The 22713-nt window shown below is 41.1% G+C and overlaps 2 protein-coding genes across 4 annotated transcripts in view; both read right to left on the bottom strand.

Annotated features, from left to right (window-relative positions):
- rhobtb3 (Rho related BTB domain containing 3) overlaps positions 1 to 13162 on the bottom strand; it is a 33342-nt gene extending 20180 nt beyond the window's left edge. The window contains exons 1-7 of one of the 2 annotated variants that reach the window (XM_070549346.1): positions 12705 to 13162; positions 12272 to 12503; positions 11292 to 11484; positions 6709 to 6866; positions 6430 to 6538; positions 3825 to 4020; positions 3491 to 3687 (exon numbers count right to left, since the gene is read on the bottom strand). In XM_070549346.1, coding sequence (XP_070405447.1) covers positions 3491 to 3687; positions 3825 to 4020; positions 6430 to 6538; positions 6709 to 6866; positions 11292 to 11484; positions 12272 to 12503; positions 12705 to 12706 — 1087 coding nt within the window. In that variant the 5' untranslated portion in view covers positions 12707 to 13162. The remainder of the gene's footprint in view (positions 1 to 3490; positions 3688 to 3824; positions 4021 to 6429; positions 6539 to 6708; positions 6867 to 11291; positions 11485 to 12271; positions 12504 to 12704) is intronic. The other variant, XM_070549345.1, reaches the window with a different exon arrangement.
- Positions 13163 to 19021: 5859 nt separating this feature from the next.
- rfesd (Rieske (Fe-S) domain containing) lies at positions 19022 to 22044 on the bottom strand. Of its 2 annotated transcripts, XM_015959372.3 has the most exons (4): positions 21904 to 22044; positions 21117 to 21289; positions 20922 to 20956; positions 19022 to 19721 (listed from the first exon to the last, which is right to left on the bottom strand). In XM_015959372.3, the coding sequence occupies exons 2-4, from the start codon at positions 21271 to 21273 to the stop codon at positions 19413 to 19415; spliced, it is 501 nt and encodes a 166-aa protein (XP_015814858.1). In that variant the 5' UTR covers positions 21274 to 21289; positions 21904 to 22044; the 3' UTR covers positions 19022 to 19412. The 2 variants fall into 2 exon arrangements, with proteins under 2 accessions (XP_015814858.1, XP_070405449.1); XM_070549348.1 differs by lacking the exon at positions 21904 to 22044 and having other exon boundaries at positions 21117 to 21774.
- Between the last annotated feature and the right edge of the window lie 669 nt (positions 22045 to 22713).

Below are 22713 nucleotides of genomic sequence, written 5' to 3'. Positions count from 1 at the left end.
CAACTGCAAATGAAAATCTGATATTTCCTTAGAGCGTTCTGTTTCTGTGGCTGAAGAAGGCTCCTACTCACATCTAATGAGAGAAGAGAAGAAGATGCACCAATACGTGCAGCGATATGTTGTCAGTTACCACACATATGCAACGGCATAACCAGACTTTTTAAAATGGGCTGGCATAGGTGGGGCACTTGTTTATGTCTGGGTGGCACCAATGATTGTTTTATTTTATTTTATTTTATTTTATTCCCGCATTCTAGTGAATTTGACTTCTAGCCTAGAATCCAGATCGTCATTTGCCGAAGCAAAATAATTTTGCTTTGTATTTCGATCTAGTCATCCTTCATTGGAACCTTCACAACCTGACCAGGATTGTGGCTGACCAACCACAGTGCATTTATTTATAAAAATTATGTATTGTTTTATGCTTTTTATGTTTTATGTAGTTCTTTCTTGACGTAATGGCGGACTGCCTAGTTGACTGAAATCCATAGCAGTCCAACCACAGCACACTATTGGTTTGGTGGGCCAATCACAGCACTCGGTAGCTTGGGTGTTACTGAAAAAACAAACATGGCGAGTCGCCGAGTGCTCATTTGAGACAGCTTATGCTTCAGCTTTGAACTATTTTGACTTGGGCTTATCTTTAAGTCAAAAGCATTTACTTGTGGCGGCCAATCAGATTCCAGGGGTGGCATGTGCTACCCCAGGCCACTCCCTGGACACACCCCTGCACATATGCAAAAGGGGGTTTTGCTTTGAAGGTTAGCTTTATGACTTCTAAGCACAATAATTCCCATTATCCATCTGCAAAGACTTATAGAAACATGACATTTGCATCATACTCTGGCACACATATACCTGTCTCCTCTACTCTCTCTGAATCACACACACACACACAGTATGCTGCTTGTTACTAGCATGTCTTCTTACACAATCAGAGAGGAGCAGTGCCTTACTCTCTTCTCCTCCGACTATTCGCCTCCTGTCTCATCCTCACATTCTGCCACCCTCATTTATCACCCCACACAGAACTTTCTCTTGATTTCCTACACACACACACACACACACACACACACACACACACACACACACACACACACACACACACACACACACACACACACACACACACACACACACACACACACACACACACACAGAGGAACTATATAGAAGTGTAACAAAAGCACACACTCCTCCTTTGGCTCTCTTATTCTTATTCATACAGTCGCTCACACAGAATCAGTCTCACCCTTTAATCTTTCTCCCCTCTCTGCTCAGGCTTTACCTGCTTAGGTTTTTTTCTGCGTCTACCTCTTGGGTTTATGTGTCAGAGCCTTGGAGCTGCTGTTACATGTTAACAGGCAACCACAAATCAGATGCTAGAAAAGCTTCTTTGCTGTAAGGATTTGTGCTCGAGCGCTGTGATCTAATGTTGAGCGTGCACGGCTCTGCAGACTCTAAGCTGCAGCCTGACATTATTTTCAGTGAAAGTTGCAGAGGGCATCACATACTAGGAAAGCTTCATGCACACTTGAAAGATCACTTTGGCTCTAGTACCTCCATTTTAAGTGTTATGCAGCTGCTTTACTTCACAACTGCACACTTGTAGCTAATAAATGTCACAGAAGATCATTCAGGACTTGTTTAATAACCCGTTTCATTGCGATGCTTGACACTGCTGACATAACTAAAACCGTTTACAGAGTCACGTTCACGAGCTAATCCCATTAGCTGATCAAATGATGGAAACTTCCTCAAAGGCTTTCCTCCGCGTGCCAGTCCTTTCCAACCAGTTTCATCACAATAAATGGAATTGAGATTAGAGCAGACAAAGAAAACACTAGAGGCAGATCAAACTTATGAAATGAATGATCAGCTTCCAAACTAGCAGCTAGTGCTTTCAGTCTGACAGATTTCTGATTCTCAGTATAATGGACCACTGGACCAGACCCAATAGGATGCTACTGACCTTCTGCTGCCAGAGAGCATTTATCATCACATCTAAATGATTAGAGAATGACTAACAACTTTGGTGGAGGAGATCCTGTCTGATGAGACCAGCTCTTTATTTCAGCTCCAGTTTGAACTTGCACAAAGTGTTTCTGTTCACAAAGGAAAATGCATCACTGAAGTATTTTGATTATAACAGGCATCCATGTTTATGGTGTAGTACAAAACAATGGTGTGCAGTGAGTTTAGGTTTGTTTTGATGGAGCTGCTGTTGGCAAGAACCTTTTGTCTTTCCTGATTTCCTCTCTCTGTTTGGCACTTCCTGCTTCTGATCCAGCTGCCAGAATGTCAGTCTGAGTAACCCCATCTTGGACCGACCAATCAGAAGGGGATGGCAGGCGTTTGTGTGTTGCAGCTTTGTTGCAGTTTATGCTGGTCCAACTTTTAATGAACATATCATTAAGCAGCATTAATCAGAATTATCTATTGAGTAACTCATTCTGTTACCAAAGACTCGTGCTCATTGTTGTTCACCAGCAGGGCTGCATTGTTGTTCAATAATCACCACACTGGACCTACTTTAATAAAACAAACTAAACTATGATAACCTTGCGTTGATAAATGATGGAGTTCTCAATGTTCTGCTCTATTTTTGACATTAATGAAGATTTTTAATCACAAACCAATCTTGAGTTGGGTTTATAACAAAAGGTATTCAATTTTAAATGTAGTATTTTTAATGACCACGTTCTGAGTTTCATTAAATCTGGTCCAGTGATTCATTCCTCAAGGTTGACTCCAACAACTAAGTTGATTTAACCTCTGAACTTTCACATCACAGAAAGAAGCAATAATTTTTGCATAATTTGCACAGGTGTCCATGAATGCACCATTACCAAGCAGAAATCCAGCTTTCTTCCCTGCCCCTGAACTCATTGCTGAGCACTAATAAAGTAAGAAGCATCCTTTGGGCAGCACGGTGATGTTGCAGAATTTTATTTAAATGTAATTTTACATTCACTAATTAAATCTAAATAATAAATACTCTAACTTTATTTAGGTGTCTGATTTTCCACTGAGCAGTGCACAAAGTTAAGATTGAACATTTTGTTAAATTCAGAGCCACAGAAATTCTGTGCATCATCCGATGTTATTAGTGACATTTTAATATGAAACTAAGGTGGAAAATGTCTGGATGTACTGCAGGCCATGAAAATCAGCTAATAAAAATCTGCAGTACATTATCGGCCATCGGTATCAGTAATAGAAAAGCCAATATTGGTCGACCTCTACTCTGAGGCCATTTGAAATAATAACTGAGTTTCAGGCATCCTAAAAATTGTGATATACAGAAAAGGATTACTGACCTAACCCAGAGAAATCCACATATGACTGACTTCTGTCTGAAGTTACGGGAAGTTGTTTCCATTTGTTTCCCACATGGAGCATGAACAACATTATCATTTAGGCTCCAAAATACAGAGTTAATGAGTAAAGCTCACACCTCACCTGAGGTGTGTGTGATTGGTGGAGTTACCTCTGTAAATGAACATGAGAGTCTCCCACAAGCACATACAGAGGAGGGGGTCCTTCACCACCAGCCGAGTGAGGCGTCCTGTCAGGTGACCTTCTGATCGGGGCATGTCATCGATAATGCCTCCATCCCAGGTGGAGAGCAGCGAATGGGGACCTCCGTCCCGCTCTCTGCAAATACACCTGGACTGTGGACGCTCCCTGTCCAACCAGAGACAAAGTTGCTCATGATGACTCACAGCAAGATGCTGCAGAAACAGCTGAGCTCCTGTATTCCACAGACTCAGGATCTGATAATGGCTTATTAAGCCAAAATGAAATATAAATATGTCTCCTACCTGGTCTTGGGCCCAAGGAGCAGCTGTCGAAAGTACGGGCTGACGGCACACAGCACGGCCGCGTGGGCCCAACCCAGCTCTTTCCCAGAATCGCCGGCATAGAAAGCCACGTCTGCGAACTGCACACCACGCTCCAACAGCCACTGCATGTCCTGGGAGAAGCTGGACTCCTCCACTCGGATGGGAGGAAGACGAGCTGAGAGGAGAAGGATGCAAAATAATGGTTGATCATTGATAATAATAATAATAATAATAAAATCCGCTACCTAAAACACTCATAAAAGAAAGTCTGACATGTTTTATTCTACAAGTCGGCCAGAAACGCTGTGGTCGAGTTTTCTAGTTCACTTTTACTGCTGAGATCTTTTTGTGGAAGGTTTTGCCCGAGAGAGATGGGCCGAATGTGTAGGAATTGACTTTGACACTACGGGTGTAGAAAAGTCTTTTCTTCTCTTCCATGTTGGGGAAAAAAAACTTTTTCTCAGCACTAATTGCATCCTTATGAAGACACGCTCATGCAGCTCCACTGGAATTTGGGTTAGTGAGATAACACAAACTCTGTAATCTGCTGAAAGCAGACCACTGATAGTCAGGTTTTAAATTATTTTGATCATACCAAAAATAGATGCAATGTACCCCCAAAATTTTGTTTTAAAAAAGCTGTTTGGGAATAAAAAGTCTTAGCGATAGCTTTATGTAAATAATGTGCAGTAAGCTGTAAGACGAATTCTGCCTAAATAATAAAATATGAGACTCAGAAAAATGCTTTATCGTTTATGTGCTGACAGTTGGGTTAATAAAAAGTGAAACGCAACAGGCAGGAGAGTAAAAGCAGAGCTGGGGCGCTTTACAAATCATTGTCCTATTATATTCCTATTTCTGCCGAACACACACTGCACCTCTTTGTACCTCGTGTCCCACTTTATGGCTGTTCCGATTCAGCCATGAAAGCGCGAGCGCTCCTGAATCGGGGAGTGTCAGATTTAATGTAAGCTGCACCATAAGTTGAGTTAAGTGGTGTTAGACAGGCACCAATAAATTCACCGGCCCTAGCTGCCATTTTTGGCAAGACTTTGAAGCTTTCAGTCACCGTGTTCGATTTAGGCAAAGCGGACAAATTGATATTTATCACCAACAGCGTGACTTATGTTGACTATTCTCAGGTTTTTTTATGCAAGTGAAATAATTTTGTTTATAATATGAGCACAGGATTATTATACTGATATATTTGCAGTAAGAGTTGTGATTCTAGCTTGTTTCACCATCAGCACAGTGAAGTTTCATTTTGCTGCAACACCCAACAATTACAAATAAATGGTTTCAGATTTAATCAGATATACTTCATCCAGTTACACGAGAGATCGTCAAAGTACAAACACATAAGAGGGAAGTGGCAGAAATGCAGCTGTCAAGTTTACCTGGCTAATGCGTCTGAAGCAGATCAACAGTAATCAGACTTCCTGTCTCTAAGCTGCTCGCTGTGTATGAATGAGTGTAATTCTGTGAGTTTTATCCCCTTTTGATCAGCGTGGTCATTTATCCCCTCATAATCACCCGATTCTGTCTTTGCCGAGCTTGACTGGCTTAGAGGCAGTCTGATCAAGTCTGTAATAGATCTGCAAGTGAGTAAATGTTGTGCCCAGAGCATGAAGAAACTTTTCAAGGCTGGCTCGTTCTAAAGCTTAAAAGAGTTTGGATGAGCGAGCTGTAATGTTCAACACATGTTTACCCCCGCTCTTCTAAAAACTTGGGTCTGTGCCACCTCCTTTTCAGCAAAATCATCCAGTGCATTGTGAAGCACAGTTATAGACACACCAGGCCAGTAGGAGGCAGTAGTTCTCAAAATCATCAGCATCTTTGCCAAAAACACTCCTTGGTGGGATAGCTAGGTGGTGGTTGATGACTGCCCTGAATGTCGTCCTTTGTCTGTGGGCTCCCACACACGTTTCACATGGATTTTTGTCTAGAACAGTGACGTTACAAAATCTAAAACCCCCCAGTTATTTACATCCATAAGCAAATGTTGCTGATGAAGGATTTGCAAATCCTCATCTTGGTCTGCGTTTTTTGAAAGAATCATTTTTAGGTGCCGTTTATCTTCGTGTGAATGACTGGCCAAACAATAGAAAAGTACCTTTGTTTCGTGTGATGCCCGGCTGAGTACAGGGCCTATGTAACGAGCTGCAGAAAGAAGTTCACCAATCAAATGCCCTGATTTCACTGAGAAAATTGTGTCTGAAGTAAGTCTGAGTAGTGACTCACATCCCTCACTGTTAACACAGGGCACTTAACTCAGTTGTTTTCTTTAATTGATTAAATTGTCTCTGAAAAGAAGAAGTCCACCAAGCTTTTTTTTTTTTGTTTCTTTTCTTATTTCCAGTTTGAGGCCGAGAGTATTGATCCACATAAAACCTTTGTGCTCAGCTCTTTTTATGGCTTTGTAAGCTCAAGAGGAAACGATCCACTCAGTCCACTGAATGTTCACTAAACACAGCGATAATAGATTTAATACAAAGGCACTTTTTTATGGAAATCAAAAGAGACAAACACATGCTAGTGGGAACAAAGGAACAGTATTTCATGAAACGTCATAATAATCTCTGACCTGGTTGTTCTAAGTGAGGGGGGCGGAGCTCGTTCACTTTGTTTCCTCGCCTCTTCTCTGGCCTCTCTTTGGCTTTGTGCTTCAGACACTGAATCATGAAGTACTCCAGCTACACAAAACAAACATGCAAAAATAAAGACGTCATCAGCTGTTCATCCTGGGAAAAACCTGTGGATTTCAGCATTAAGTAAACATGCAGGAGCTGGTTTATTTAAGGTGCACACACTCAGAATTAAGCAAGCTCAGCAGTCACCTTATATAAACCTATATCATCCTTACCACGCTGCCAAAGTATCGGCCAACAAAGACATGATTGAGAGAGGGCAGCTCCAGATAAGTTGCCCCCAGGTCCCGGGAGAGCTGCAGACCTTCACTGTGAGGCACACAGCTGCTCCAGTCAGACGCACACAACGGGCACGTACAAGGAGGGCCTTCATCTGGACGCAGGGGAGAAGGAACAGAGAATTTCATATTACAGCGTGCTTTTTAATGGAAAGGAAACTAATTAGACAAATAAACGTAACAAAACCAGAGCAGTGTTCAACCAAATGAGCTGAACGTGTTGAGGTGAACCACATAGAAGGCTCAAATGCTGTTAGAACAGAGCGTCTCCAGTGTTTACGTTCCGGCCTAACAAAGATCAATACACCCTGCTATAGATCTCTACACTGCACACATCTGAGACACTCTAACAGATCAGCACTTCAGCTCAGTACGTAGTATTAGAAAGTAAATAAAATCTGAGTGGTAAAAATACAGGCTTCCTACACTTTCATATTTTAAAATTCATCTCCTTTCAGACTCAGTTCATCGGTTTTTTATGTCTTTGATGATGAAACATCTTTACATGAAAAGTGACCCCCCACCCCCTCCCCTTGTTGCTTTTTCACAGTAGTGCACAAACGAACACCTTTAACCCTTCTTATGGCTGCATGTGTTATCAATCAGTAACAGATACTGATGGATGGAAGCTTCAAAGCTCCATCAACTCCATCCTATTTTTAAGAAACATTAAAATGTGAGAATATTAAGACTATTTGCTTTTCATCTTAGAAAATCTTTGTGGATTATTTTCAAACATTCTGTTTTCAGAGCTAGAAAATACCAAAACCACATTCCAGACTCTTCAAAACTCCACAGGAACCCGAAATTTTAGGGATGGACAATATATCGGCATCAATATCGGCTGATGTTAGTCATTTTTTTAACATATCGGTATCTGTTCGATAAATAAAACCGGGCCGATATTAACAATCGATATTTTTCCATCTCGTCTCCATTTGTTTGCCTGTTTCAGAGGGTGATGGGGGTGATGTGTAATTGTTTAGTCATTTGAATAGTGAATGAAATCATCTCAGAACCGTAAATGTGTGTGTTGTGTGTACTTAATAGCATTAATTCAGCTTTAACAATTTTCATTCTACATTCAATCTGCCGATTTTAGAAGCATTAATGTCAGTATATCGATATTGGCAAATATCGGCTATCGCCCATAACAGTGATATTAATATTGGTTTATCGCATCGGCCCAAAATTTTCATATCAGTGCATCAATACGGAATTTACAATGTAAATGTACAGAAGGTTTATTATGGTAAATGGCTTGTATTTTGAGATAGCGACGTCTAGAGTCCTGGAACACCCCCCCCCCCAAGGCGCTTTACAACACAATCAGTCATTCACCCATTCACACACGCACAAAGTCCTTGAAAGGTTTGGATTCCCAGAAGAGTTTATTAAGGGTATTAAGGCTTTGTATACAAATCCTACAGCCCGGATTAAAATAAATGGATACTTATCCGACTCAATAAAATTAAATCGAGGAACAAGACAAGGATGCGGAATGTCACCATTAGTCTTCGCTCTGTACATCGAGCCATTAGCCCAATGGATAAGACAAGCAGAAAATATTAAAGGTATTATAATAGGCACTGAACAACATAAAATAGCACTGTATGCGGATGATGTCTTGGTGCATCTGACAGAACCATTAGAATCATTTACTAACTTAATGAATATCCTAGAGTCCTTTGGCCATTATGCAGGATATAAACTCAACATTCAAAAGACCCAAGTACTAACATTCAATTTTAGATCAACTAAACATTTACAAAAAATTTTTTGAATGAAATGGGACCAAACCATGATAAAGTACTTGGGAATTCATTTTCCCAAACAGATAACATCAGTGAAAACATTGAACTATGATTTGCTTCTGGCACAAATTAAGACAGATATTCAGAGATGGAATTGTAACCCACTATGTAACCTCATTCAAAGAATTGAAACAGTAAAAATGAATATATTACCGAGATTTCTCTTTTCAAAGCCTTCCAATTGAAATTAACCAAAAACAATTTACTGAATGTGATAGGGTAATATCAAGGTTTCTATGGCAAGGTAAAAAACCACAAGTGAGATATAAAACTCTACAACTCCCAAAGGACCAAGGAGGCATGGCCCTACCAAACTTAAAGGACTACTTTTATTCAGCTCAGATAAAACCACCTCTAAATATATGCAATAAGGATTACAACTCAAGATGGAAAGAAATAGAATTCTCACTAACAAAAAATAAACCAATTCAGGCATTACTAGCAAACCAGGACTTGATAAAGACTATAGACAATGTGCAGAACCCCTGGATAACAGACCAGATGAAAATCTGGAGGGCCATTAAAGAGGGATATAATTTACAGGAAAATTTTAAAGTGCTGCGTTGGTGTGCGTATGATCCTGACTTTGGTCCTAGCCAATCAGATCCGGGGTTCTTGAAATGGAAAGCTCAAGGAATTACCACCCTACGCTCTATAATCGAAAACAAATAATGGAGACCCTAAAAAACAAGTATTCACTTGAAAATCAAGATTTTTTTTTAGATATTTACAAGTACACCATTACTATGAAAAGACACTTAACCATGTCATAGACCTGGAAGAACCTACATTAAAATAATTCATTGCTGCATATAAATCAGAAACAAACTGAGGAAACATCTCCAGACTGTATGAGGGCCTTTTAGCTAAAAAAATCAAATTCAACAGAATATATAAAAAACAAATGGGAAGGAGAAAGTGGAGCTATTATCTCAAAGGAAGAATGGCAAAATTACTGTAGATCTATTTGGAATTGCACCAACTCACTCACGTAGAAAGAATTCTCACAGAAATGCTTTACTAGATACTTTATCACTCCAAAACAGAAATCCTTTTCTGGGATAGAACCTAAATGCTGGAGGCAGTGTGGGTGCCAGGATGCCATCATTATCATATTTTCTGGGAATGCCCACCAATTAAGCATTTTTGGTCGGACCTCCACAAAAAGTTAGAGAAAATACTTAAAATGAACATACCTTTCACCTTTGAGACAATATTCTTTGGAAAAGTGGACAACTCTCTAGGGTTCTCTAGCAAATATCTATTTAACATTCTTATTTTAGCTGGCAAAAAGACCATAACCAGACACTGCCTACACTCCGACTCCCCAACAGTCGAGGAATGGGAAAACATAGTGAAAAACATTTATACAATGGAAAAAATTACCTTCTCCCTTAGAATGCAAACAGAGAAGTTTAATAGGAGGAGAGCTACTTGGAAGTAATATTATTTAATATAAAGTAATGTACAAGTAACCTCCGGACTGGTTTCGGTGCTGATTGACGTTGGACGCGAATGCACACCCATCACCTATAGTTCACAAAGTTTAAAATAAAAAATAAAAATAAATAAATAAACAAATGTCAAAAGGAAAGGGGGTTATGGAATGAACATTTTATCCTACAAAGAAAGATTCTTGGAGATTGCAAAACATGTAAATATTATTGTAAAATAATGATGTACCTTTCATAAATAAAGAGTTAAAAAAAAAGAAGCCCTGCAGAGTGGACACGCAGCCAAGCTCTGACATTTGATAAATCGTACAGAGAACGACCTGCAGGCAAGACACAGAAACGGGGCTAGGGTTGGTGTGTGGCCATGAGCGAGGGGTGTGTGTGTATGTAAACCTCTGACAAACAAGTGACTTGGCATATCTGTGGTACGTTTGTGTGTGTGAGGGTGAGAGAGCCCCTGGATAAATACGTCTCTGATCATCCTTCATCGCTGCTTTAATGGCTGCATTAAAGTAGATAATGCAGCCCGTCTGCCAGTCTGAAGGGGTCAGGCTGAAAACTCACAGCAGCTAAAAAACCAAGAAAAACAGATAAAATCCTCAAGATAAAAGTTATTCACTCTCCTCTTATCTCTCTCCTCAGCAAAGACTCACACCGTGATTGTTCTGCAACTGGATCTCAGAGTATGTTAAGGAGAGGAGCTAAAAATACATCCTGGTGTGTTTGATGGGTTTGTTTTGCAATCAGATTCAACCAAGGGTCAGAGTGGCTGCTGGAAAGTAAACTACTAACAGTCCCGAGGTTCCCATACAAATGCATGTAATTGCCTAAAGTATCAGTGAGCTTCCCATGAGGCTCCAACCCAAATGCCCTAATCTGCTTAGAGTAAGGAACACACTACTGTTGTTCACTGTTACAGCCATGAACTTGCAACACGTCAGAAGCCACGAAGTGGATGTTTTGCTTTGCAGTGTTTCCTTTAGGGATGAGGCGGATGAGCAGACTGCCTGAAGGCAACTAAGAGATTTCTTTTTAAATGCAAGCTTCCTCCATGTTGCAGAGAGGACATGCTAAAGGACACAAGATGTAGAAGAGGTCTCACGCACCCATCGAGAAGAGCCGTTCTAAAAGCAATAAAACCAAATAGCCATAAAAGACTTTTGGGCACTTCTCAAATTCCAGTGTTCAAGCACAGCAATGATTCTGGAAAAAAACTCCATCCGACTCTGACAAAAAGCATGAGCTTACTCACCATTCAGGCGTGCTCCAATGGCAACAAGGATGACCGGCACACCCCAATGCCTCAGGAGTGGGCGGAGCCTCGGGGCATACCCATTTCTGACTTGCTGGAAGGCCAGCTTGTCTGTGACGGAATATTTAATGACCAGGATGTCGGCCTGCTCCAGAACCTTCCGTACACTCGCCCAGTCGCTGTCCAACAAGTCCTGGAAAAAAGGTGCGAAACGGATAGAAATCACAGGAGGAAAAGATAATTACGTGGCATTATTTTCACCTCAGCGCCAACCTTTCCCCTCAAAACTCCAAATGCACCAATGTAGCTCGCTCTGGGGACTTTACCCCTGAGGACCTGCATGAACTAGCTGCTCTAAACCAGTCTGATTCAACTCATTGCACACTTGCCAAGCTCTGAGCTATTTGAATAAAAATTGGACAAAAAGGAAGAGAATTAAACTGACAGACTTTGCCAGAAACACCCCTAACATAGCCTGACAGATTTACAATAGAAAGTATACGGTGCCACTTCAGAATCACAACAGTGACTCATTTTATGTTCATTTTCTATTAGGAACAAGAGTTCTGTAATGTGTGTGTGTGTGTGTGTGTGTGTGTGTGTGTGTGTGTGTGTGTGTGTGTGTGTGTGTGTGTGTGTGTGTGTGTGTGTGTGTGTGTGTGTGTGTGTGTGTGTCTTTTGCATGCGTTTCAATGTGCTCTGAGAATAGAACCTTTTTTACAAAGCCTGCAATCAGCGCAGAAGAAGTCTTGGAGTCTTGTGAGAAACAACAGCAGCAGCCTGAACAGTCAACATGACAGCAAAGCGACAAACTCTTCTTTCCTTTCTCACACTGATGGTGACCTGAGAAAATTACGCTATTTAATGACGTCACGTGCTTTACCATCTTGATGATTGTGGCATCTTTTAAATCTAAGATGATGACTCTTAAAAAACACTAAGAATCGTGCACTATTGGGGGGGAACACACTGACTCTTACCCAGCTGGGGCAATCCCGAACCACTACAGTAACGTCTCCAAACACACGTGAAGTGTACTCCAAGAAGGCTGGGTTGGGCAGACTCCCCTCCAGGTCGCAGGGTCCCACCAGCGCTCCGTGACCCAGGTAGCTCCACAGCAAGCCTCCCTGCAGCTGCCCCTGGCCCATGATCTCCTCTCCAGGCCCGACTCCTCCGGGACACTCGCTGCCCAGAGCCACGATGTGGATGGACCTGCGAGGCAGAACATGTTCATCTCATCCATCAAAAGCAACCGCATGGCTGATGATGACAGAGACGATCAGTAATTGCTACGGTTTAATAACCCGGAAGGTCACGCTGCTGTTGTTGTTTGGCAGGAACGTGTTGATGAACGACAAACAAAAAGCTCGTCTCCTCACATGTATGTTGAGCTGTGGATTGGTGGGAACTTACATTGTGGTCGCCGCGGTTTTGTTCCGCCGTGGAGCCCGTCTCCGTCACGGTGCCTCTATCCGCGCCAGTCTGCAGTCAGGGTCGCTTTTCCGCAATGATTCGCGGCTCCGCTCCGCCGGTAATCCCTCTCATCGGTGGTTGGCCCCCCGGGAGCCCCGGCGACAGAGGAGTTGAGCCTTTACTCGCATGTCTCCCGTATTGTACTCATTCACAAAAGCGAGCCTCGATAACCGTCCTGAACCGACCGCAGAGCAGAGGCGCACCGGACAGCCCAACAACCAAACCGGCGGTGAGGTGGGGAGGGGGCAAACAGCAGCGCCCATGGGCAGCCGACACGCTTAACGGACAAGTTGTCGGTCGCGGGAAAACACAGTTAACGGTAGGGAGGGGGCAGCTTCGCGGCTCCGTGAGCGGACGGGTGAATAGCGTCGGCGAATAAACAAAAGTCAGCTGCAAAGATAAACTGTCGACGCCGGGGGGGGGGGGGGGGGGTGGGGGTGGCTGACTCAGCTACGCGCACATGAGCACGATACGAGCCAGTTCACACACAAACACAGCTGAGCTCAGTACACGGTGTTTTGTTCGCGCTGGGCGAGTTTTAAGCTTGTTAAATATGGATGACATCAGTTAAAATACATTTGTCAGAACCAAATTGAAAATAATCTTTAGTCTCATGGTATCTCCATTGCAAGCTACTATGAAAAGACTGAGTCTGAGGGGAAAAAACTGTGCACAAAATGCCTAAAACAGGAGAAAGTGGCCTTTGACCCTTCAGATGGAATTCCATCTCATTTGCCAAAGTTGCCAACATTTACTTTTTGAACCTAATCGTCAGTCAGCAAAAGTATTCTGTATCATCCAAAAACTGTGATCTGGTGTACAAAATAACAAGACGTTATGTATAGTCTGTGGTCAGATGAGTCAAAGTGCTCCAGCTTAATTTGAAGAAAACTACCAGTAAACAGGATCAACCCAGAAGTTATTTCTTGTTACCCCTAAAGCCTGGTTTATGCTTCTCCGTCAGCTCCGCAAGTGACAGACATGCACGGATTGACGGAAGCGTTTTGCTCTTTTACTTCTCTGTCTCCTGGGGAGTGTTGCAAAGCAATTGCCCGGCAGGACCACAGAGGGCGTAGCGCTGTTGTGCGGTATCCTGTCATGTATCGGTCCAAGATAGTGTGTTTATATTGTGTTTTTTGTGTATATAAGAGACTTTTAACACGGACATATTTGTCTCTCATTCTCCCACCACTTCATGCGCTCCCCACCTCGAAACCCACGTTTCCTGTCATTTCCGTCCACAAATAAAATGCTTGCTGCGCATCTTTTCACTCCTCCAGTCACGGGAGGATGAAACGTTCATATTTTTAGAGTTTTTTCGCGAGGTATTCTTCGAGCTTCTTTGTGTCTGCCGCTAGTTAAACTCGGCTCTCTTTGCAATGGCGGCGCTGTAAACAACAGCGGCGTCCTGACCAATCACAAGCTTGCGTAATCCGTTTCGTTCGATGGATGTTTAAAAAAGTGGGCTCGACTCGTACGTACTTGTGTGCCTGCCGGAGCCCTATGCAAGGACGGATAATGGCGTTGTGTGTCTCCGCACTGACGCAGACGGAGAAGCATAAATCAGGCTTAAGAAGCCACAACATCTTTTTGCTTTACTCTGATATCAGCTGAAGCAGGGTGGAGGCTAACATTGAGCTAAATGTGAATTAGAAGCTCTAAAAATATCTCTAGCTACCTTTTCAGTTACCAGCAACTCGATATTACAGATATATGTATGCGTGCAGTGAATGATGTGTCAATGATGGCGTTTCAATTCCTTTAATGAGTCATTCTTACATATTGCACCTTTAAACTCGGCTTCTCAGTCAATGGGTTCCCTAGTTCTATTTAAAAAAAACTGTTGATAATCAAATTTGCTCTGTAAGGAGAACACTAGTAAGGTCACACATTGAAAAATATAAAGCATTAAATATATTTTTAAAAATATCTACTGTAAAATATGTTACCTGTTACTGATAGTGTCCTGCTGAGGGAGGATGTAATAGTTGGTAAATTAGATCTAGGCTCTCATAGGTAAACTCATAGACCTCTGGAGCTTTTTCAAGCAGAAGAATAGCCTGAGGAGTTATAAAAGTTTAATTTAAGCATTTTGCACCATTCACAGCTACATAATTTGATGCATAATATAGCGCAAGGTGTTGAATTTTAATTGTCTGCAAAACTAAAACTCCATGCTGCTCACATGCTGGTACCTCTGCTTAGCAGTTTCCTCACAGTCAGCTCAGTCTTGACAAACGACCATCACTTGACCTATTATGAATGACACCCTGCAGATAAATGGCTCCAGCATTCAGTCGAGGCGAAATATTGAATCAATAGTAACTGCAAATGGGTTGCACCTGAACCCACACTCTGTGTTTTTGTGCTATTTTTCTTTTTAAAAACTGCATTTGAAGCACCTCTTGGGAAGAGGTCTTCTATGAGTAGTAGGAGTCGAAGCTGTAACAGAAACCAGCTTTATTTGTACACACTAAAACGTCACAGCCCAAAGCACCTAAAGAGTCTTAAACAACATCAAGTACAGATCTGGGTTCATGTCGCTTGTCCTGCGTAGCTGTGAAACCAGTAAACAAATATGAAGATGAGATGACATGTTTTCTCAACCCTTTAAATCAAAGGGTTAAGTGTATTTAACACTGGGTGCTAAATGGACATTTCAACCATTTTAAGTATGTTATCTGTAACAATTATTAACTATCACAATCTTACCTGGTTTATGAATAGCTTCATTCTGGAGAATTGTCCTTCCACCAGGCCTGATGAGCTAACAGCTAGTCAGAGGACAGCCAAGACATTGTGTACTTATGAAGTACAAAACTAATAAATCATGTAATTTAAGCAGTATTATGATAGGTTGACAGACATTCTTGTTTTATTCCTTGTTTAGCTTTTATAGTGACTTGCTTTGGTTTATGTTCATGAGAAGTAGGTTCTCAGTCAAGTAAAATGCCCTGTTTTATTTGACAGGGAGCTACAAAAGCATTGGCATAAACCACTGTAAATTTGAGGAGATTGGAGCCATTTTTAGACAGTAGTAATTAGGGATGCACATCTCTCTGTGAAAAACGATTCAATATGAATCTAAATGCACAGGTTACGATTTGATTCAAAAACGATATCCTTTTATTTGAACATCTTATCCTTTTATTACAGACTGATTCAAAACGGTTCGGTTCAATTTTTAACGATGTGGTACAGTAAGAATAACTAAACAATTTGATTCTATAGTTAATATTTGTTGAATATATTTTATAAAGGAAAGAACCCAGTTCCGTTAAAGTGACAGTACCACATTTACTTTCAATTATGTAAAAAAAAACATGTCTTAAGCATTGTGGCCTTATGGCATTTGTGGGAAAAAAACTAAAGAAAAACAGAATACCAAAACCACATGTTACTATACTTATTTTTAGACATGGAGAAAAGTGGTTGGATCGCTGAATGGGAGTTCCAGAGGTAAAAGTGACAAGACTAGTTATAAAAAAGTGCAAGATTTCAGCCTGATCATAATGTTTTGAACATTAGAGGTAGGTAACAAAGTGCAACATTTTAATGTAAACAAGTCACACACCTATAAACAGTAACCCTATAGTGATGATTAGCCTCATCTCAAAATGTAGCTTCACGCCTGGGGAACGGGTCCGGATGTAGGCACGGGCAAGGAGGGGCAATGCCCCCCTAACAATAGTGACTGAAACGTGAAATATAAAAGACAGCTTGTGTACAAAATCAAACAAACAGTAACAGTAGTCAGAATAAATCTAATAATATCGAATTATAGATTAATACAATGCACTGTAATGTGTATTTTGTTTAAAACAAAGCTCATTTACTCAACACAAAATACACAATACTGTGTATTTTACAATACTTAATGAAATGATGTGGTGTTTCCAGGTGTACCTTGTTATGCAGGGATGTAGCTTTTGCTGTTATGTTTGCGAGCGTCTGCTCAGCATCATGGTCCGTCAGGAAGGGCAGAGACTTGAAGCAGGGGTTCAGAGCTGCTGCAGTGTGGAACAGATCCTCCAGGCCAGTGTAGCGCTTCTCCCAAGTCCTCTCTGAATGCTTGTTTCATCTCTGATTGCTACTGTCTTCATCTGCTGCTTCAAATGTCTTTTTAAGCTTTGCTCTGACAGGGGAAATGATTGAGAGTGTGGGTCGCTTATCTTCACACATGCTGATCGTCACAAGTTTGACTGGCACCATCAGCTTCACAATGTCTTCAACATCACAGAAGTCTTTGTCCTTCAGAGTGCTAAGCTCTTCTCCTCTTCTGAGATCCCTGGACATGAGTGCAGCAGAGATGGCAGGCTGTTGTTCAAGTATCCGTTCAAGCATGTTCTGGGTACTATTCCACCGGGTGGAGACGTCTTGGATGGGTTTGTGGGTAGGCAAAGCAAGTTGTTTCTGTTTGTCTTGTAGAATTTCTGCTGCGCTGTCACAGCGGTGAAAAAAGGCAACCACTCTTCTCACCTTTTCCAACAACCTTGCTACTGTGTCCACTTTGAAGGCTTTCTGTGTGGCCAGATTTATAATGTGTGCAAAGCACATGAGGTGAGGAGTCATTTCTGCTTCCATGCCAGCTAAAACCATGTTTGTGGCGTTGTCAGTTACCAGGGCTGGCTCTTTATCTAGAATCTTCCAGTCAGCACATGCCTGTTTCAGTAGAGAACCTTCATTCTTCCCAGTGTGGGATCCTTTGAATGCCTGGGTCTGTAAGACGTAAACATTTAACTCCCAGTCTGGAGCGATGTGGTGGGCTGTGATGGTCACATACGACTCCGTCGCGTATAATGTCCAGCATCAGTTATTATTGCCACTCTTTCTGCTTTTGCCAGTTTTTCTTCAACTTGGCTCTTAATCTGGGCATACAACGCTGGTATACATGTGTTGGTGATGTGATTTCGGGACGGTATCTTATATCTGGGCTCTAATGTATGAATCAAATCTTGAAATCCTTCCCACTCAACAATATTGTAAAGACATAATCCTTTGGCAATAAAATGTGTTATTGATGCCGTGATTTCCTTAGCACGTGCTGAGTTTTGACCAAGTCGCTGGAAAAAAGTAGGAATGGCGTTCTCCGTCCTTGCCTGTTTGCCACTGATTCCTGCACGCTTCTGCTCGGTGAACTCACCGTACTCTTCACCGTGTTTTCTCTTTGCATGCTGGTCCAGATTTGTAGTGCTCCCGGAGTAGGTCAACGAGGTTCTACACAGTTTACAAATAGCATGGCTTCTGTTGAGCTTCCCTTCTGTCTTATAAAACCCAAACGCGGTCCACACCTTGGATTTTTGTTTTCCTGGTGCGTTGAAAATCTGTCTGGGTGTATTATTACTTCTTTCGCTCAGGCTAATGTTGGCGTCTCCGCCTCCTCCATTTTCCGTGTTGTCATTTGAGCTACAGCTAGTCACTGGCAGCTATCGTGTTTAGCGGGGAGCTTCTTCTTCGTTAGGTTCGCGGGGTAGCTTAAGCTCTCGTGATGTTTTAGCGATTCTGGTGCCCGGCCTACGTATGATGCCGCCAACCGACTCAAATCTCGCGATACCCGATCGATTACTCTACAATCGATTCATCTATGAGTTCAGGTCTTTTCCCTATCAATTGAGGAGGCTGCAATGCACCTAAATCTCTCACTTGTTAAACAGAATATCCGGTCGCATTGGTTTATCTCTCACAACCCTAGTATTAATACACTTTGGTCTTGGCCGCTCTAGGACTAGCTGCTAGCATATCAATCCTATTGATTGTAAACTCTGTTTCAACTAACAGGGGCTGTTTAAAAGTCCCATTAGTCATCATCACACACTGGTGAAATTACTTCTCTGCATTTGACCCATCTCCGTATAGGGGAGGTGCTCAAGAACTATTTGGTGGTTTAACCCCCCAATCCAAGCCCTTAAGCATCTTCTTAGGGTTCTACAACCCCCCTAAAGTGCTTCAAAACACAATCAGTTATTCACACATTCACACACTAGTGGGGAAAAGTTACGATGTAGCCACAGCTGCCCTAAGGTTGCACTGACAGAAGCGAGACTGCTAAACACTGTCGCCAATGGTCCCTCCAACCAGCACCAGCATTTACCATAAATGAGTCTGGATTTAGACTTTTCCACGGTAGATCTATGAGGTGACTCTCATTGAACACATTTTAATGTCATTAGTTATACAAAAAGCTTTTGATCTCCTTTTCATTCTTTTTGCTGTTGTCTCTGGAAAATACACACGGATAACGCAAAGAGCAGCCACTGTCTTTTGATGGTTTATTTATTTAATATTTGGCATAAACAATTCTCCACTTCCAAGACTTTATTGATCAGAGTAAAGCTTTTTTATCACATCGATTCAGTAACTGCATGCATAATGCATGAAAAAGGAGCTGCAGAGGAAGAGCGTGGGCACACATCTAGCTGCTTCATAGCATTGTTCATTGTCACAGAGCAGAGAATAAAATCAAAATTCACTCATGGAAGAAGTTTGTTTACTGAAGGAGATGATGGTTTGAGACACACAAATCCACACAAACTGCCAAAGTTGTGTGAATGTTATAGAATTTAAAAGTCTAAATGCTTAAAACTAAGTTAAGATGTTAGTTCATGTCAAAAAGCCTCCATTTTTGTGCATGAGGATGGGATGCAGCCTTCATAGATTTTCCTCGTCCATCATTAACGTCTCATCCTTTTCGGCCTCAGCTTTGGCTCTTTCAATCTTGCCTTTTTCTCCTTGGTAGTAGTCTGAGTCAATCCAGCCTGGTTGTGAGGACATCTTGACAAAGATCTCCCCATTGGTCTCTGTAACAGTGTGGGTCCGCTGCTTCACCCCCTTGGAGTACCATCTGTACACAGGCGGTTCCTCCTGGGGATTTCTGCCCCTGTACAACCCTTCACCTTCACACAGCGAGATCTTGTACTTGTGCTTTGGACAAATTATGCACAGCTTGCCATTAATTTCCTGTGTGTGTTGGAGAAACAAAGCAGGTGTTAACATGGTAATGCCATGCAAATTTGATATCATAATTACAGCCTTTTTTATTTATTGTCTTAGCAGCTGTCTGTTGGCTATTGTTAAAGGAGCAATATGTAAAAATGTTATAGTGAAATAATCAGAAAACAGTATCTCAATCATGTTCGATGAAAGGTTGCATTGAAACAGATTTTCTTCTCAGCCAGCTGGGGTGGGGGGGGGGGGCGGGGGGGGTCCCTTTAAAAAAAAGGGGCGTAGTTACTATTTCCAATCAGTGAGTTCAGAAGGCACGTTTGCGCCAAGCTAACACTGGTGTGCTGGCAGTTGTGATTTGACGCTAGCAGGCAAACTGCTCCAGAGTTGTTTAAAGAGCCAAAGCCAGTAAACAGGAGTGACCCAGAAGTTATTTCTTTTATGTCTAAGAAGCCACAAAATCTTTTTGTTTTACTCTGTATTTGGGTAAAGAAGGCTAGAGGCTAATGTTAAGCTAACAACCCTAATGGTGAGTTTGGAAGCAAATAGTCAGCTCTTAAAATATCTCAACCTATGTTTTCCATTACAACAACTCAGTTTTACAGTAAATTGTATGTGTGAAGTGAATAATGAGTCAATGGTGGCGTTTTATTTGATCTAATTAGTCCTGACTATAATAGCAAGCTAAAAGACGGCAAACACTTTCTGTTCCTTTTTTTTCGTAACAAGTGTAGTAACTACCACAAAACACCAAGACTCTCAAGACCTGAAGCCAACAAGCAAGTGGCAAAAATTGCAGTTCCACTCTCATCTGCTAGGGGCTGGCAGCAGAATTAAGCAAATCCTCATTTACTCCCATGTTAAAAATGCCAATTTCACAGCAGAAATAAACATGTTTACAGCCTGGTTCAAAAAACGTTTTAGGTTTAATATATCTAGTTTATATAAATGACAACTCTTGGGTGGGGGGGTTGTAACTTTTTTGTTTAAGTGTAATCTTAAAACTTCTAGCACCAATCCGAATCTGGAAACAGCCATGAAACTCACAGAACGGCAGTGAAATTGTGATTTTTTTTTTTTTGCTTCGAAAAATAGGCTGCAGCAACCAAATTTGACCACAGAAATTAATTCTTACTTCATTCTTACATACTGCACAGTAATAGGATCGGAATAAAATAAACAACATTTTAAGAATGATCACATTTAATAAGTTACCTCAATGTCTCCATTCTCCAGTGTTCCTCCAGCATCTGTATGACGGACAGAATTGTGTTTCATTGCATAGCAACAATTTGTTGGCTTTATTTAGTAAAGTCTAATAACAGGTACATCAGCATAGTAAAGTTCCCTCATCTGACTTTATAAAGGACAAAAAATGTGACCCTTTTACTACAGGAAGTTTGTACTCACGATAACAGTAACAGTCCATAGCATAAAAGACTCCCTGATGGTGGATAATCAGAATATCTCGACCGTCGACTGTTCTGAAAGAGCGCTTTGCTTCAATCAGTTCATCCTTTTTCCCAATAAAGTGAAGTCCTCCTGCTGGCTGCTCTGTCTCCTCCATTGCCTCTTGTGTCAATCTGTTTAAAAAAATTCCCTTGTTTACATTCACACAACAAAAAATCCTTAAACTTTTTTCTTATGTTCCCAGATGTTTACCAAGAATTCTAACTTTTCCCAAAAAGTATCTTTGATGTATTTTATGGTGAAAACTCAATGACAGTAGAGAAGCTTTAGTATTTATGTTGTCCTGGCATCTCTGGTCTCAACTGCCATCATAAATTAGGTGTATCTATCTTGTACCTTCGGATCACATCAGTATCCTAAGCATTAATAGCCAAGATCGGCCTTGCTGTCATCTGGTGAATATTGTATTTATATTAACATTTCGTGAATGTTTATATTATAATAAACGAAATGAACTTCCAGATTTGTGGATGAATCAATAATCATGATTTCTTAAGGAGGTTGAATGAACACTGTAGCAGCAGAAGTCACATGGCAGCTAAAGTAAAACTAAAACAAGACATTAATTACAGAACAGCAAAATAATTATCAACAGATATGTCTTCATGCTTTCAGAGAATGCAAAAATGATGTGGATTAAATGTCCTAGCATATTGTTGTACAGCTCATTCATTTTCTGTCCCCTATGCATGTGAAAAAAAAACAATTTAGTCCATATTTTGACTACCTTGAAACTTAGCAGCCGTGTCTTCTCCTCTGAACCGAGTGACTGCTCTGCTGACAGCTCAGGGTTACATAGAGCAGAGGGTGCATCTCTATTATCTTCACGCACAGCCTGTCTTCAGTTTGCCCTGCCTACTCAGGGTATGTTTCTTATCAAACTCCTTTCAGACACAAACCTCACTCTTAATGAACTGATAACATCTGAGTGTGTCAGTCTCGTGTCTGGAGCACAACTAGCTATTTGACTGTTTTTATTTCTATCTGCTTGTGTTTGTATGCAGCACAAGAATGTTCTGTAACGTTGTAGTTTAAATTTCCTGAGATCTAGAAAAGTGACTGGTGTCAGTGCCCATCATTATAGTAGATAAACCCTTTATTATTTAAAATAAAATAATCAAAATAATGCAAATGAAAATTGGCACTTCCCTGTATTTTTTTACTGAAGTCAAATGAAACAAAATGTGGAAACACTTTACAATGAGAGTCTCTTTATAAACATTAGTGCATTATTAAGCATTAATAAACTATTTAATAAAGAAATAACAACTACTTAACCGTATTATGTAATGCATTACTAAGCAGACACCCCACCCCTACCCCGGTCTGTCACCCTAACATTGAGGACACCTGATAGTTAACAATATTGGGAATGTCAATGAAGGAACCCTTTGTTTATTAATGCTTAATAAATCATTTAACAAGTAACATTAATAAAGGAACCCTAAATGTAAAGTATATAACCCAAGATGTAATTTAATTAAACAAATCGACATAAATAAGCTTTATGTTTACGCTGAAATTAAGATTAACTAAT

The sequence above is a fragment of the Nothobranchius furzeri genome, chromosome 3 (genome assembly GCF_043380555.1).
Source record: "Nothobranchius furzeri strain GRZ-AD chromosome 3, NfurGRZ-RIMD1, whole genome shotgun sequence".
Classification (NCBI taxonomy): Eukaryota; Metazoa; Chordata; class Actinopteri; order Cyprinodontiformes; family Nothobranchiidae; genus Nothobranchius; species Nothobranchius furzeri.
The sequence above is the reverse complement of the archived record's forward strand: the minus strand, read 5'-3'. Positions and strand labels throughout refer to the sequence as shown.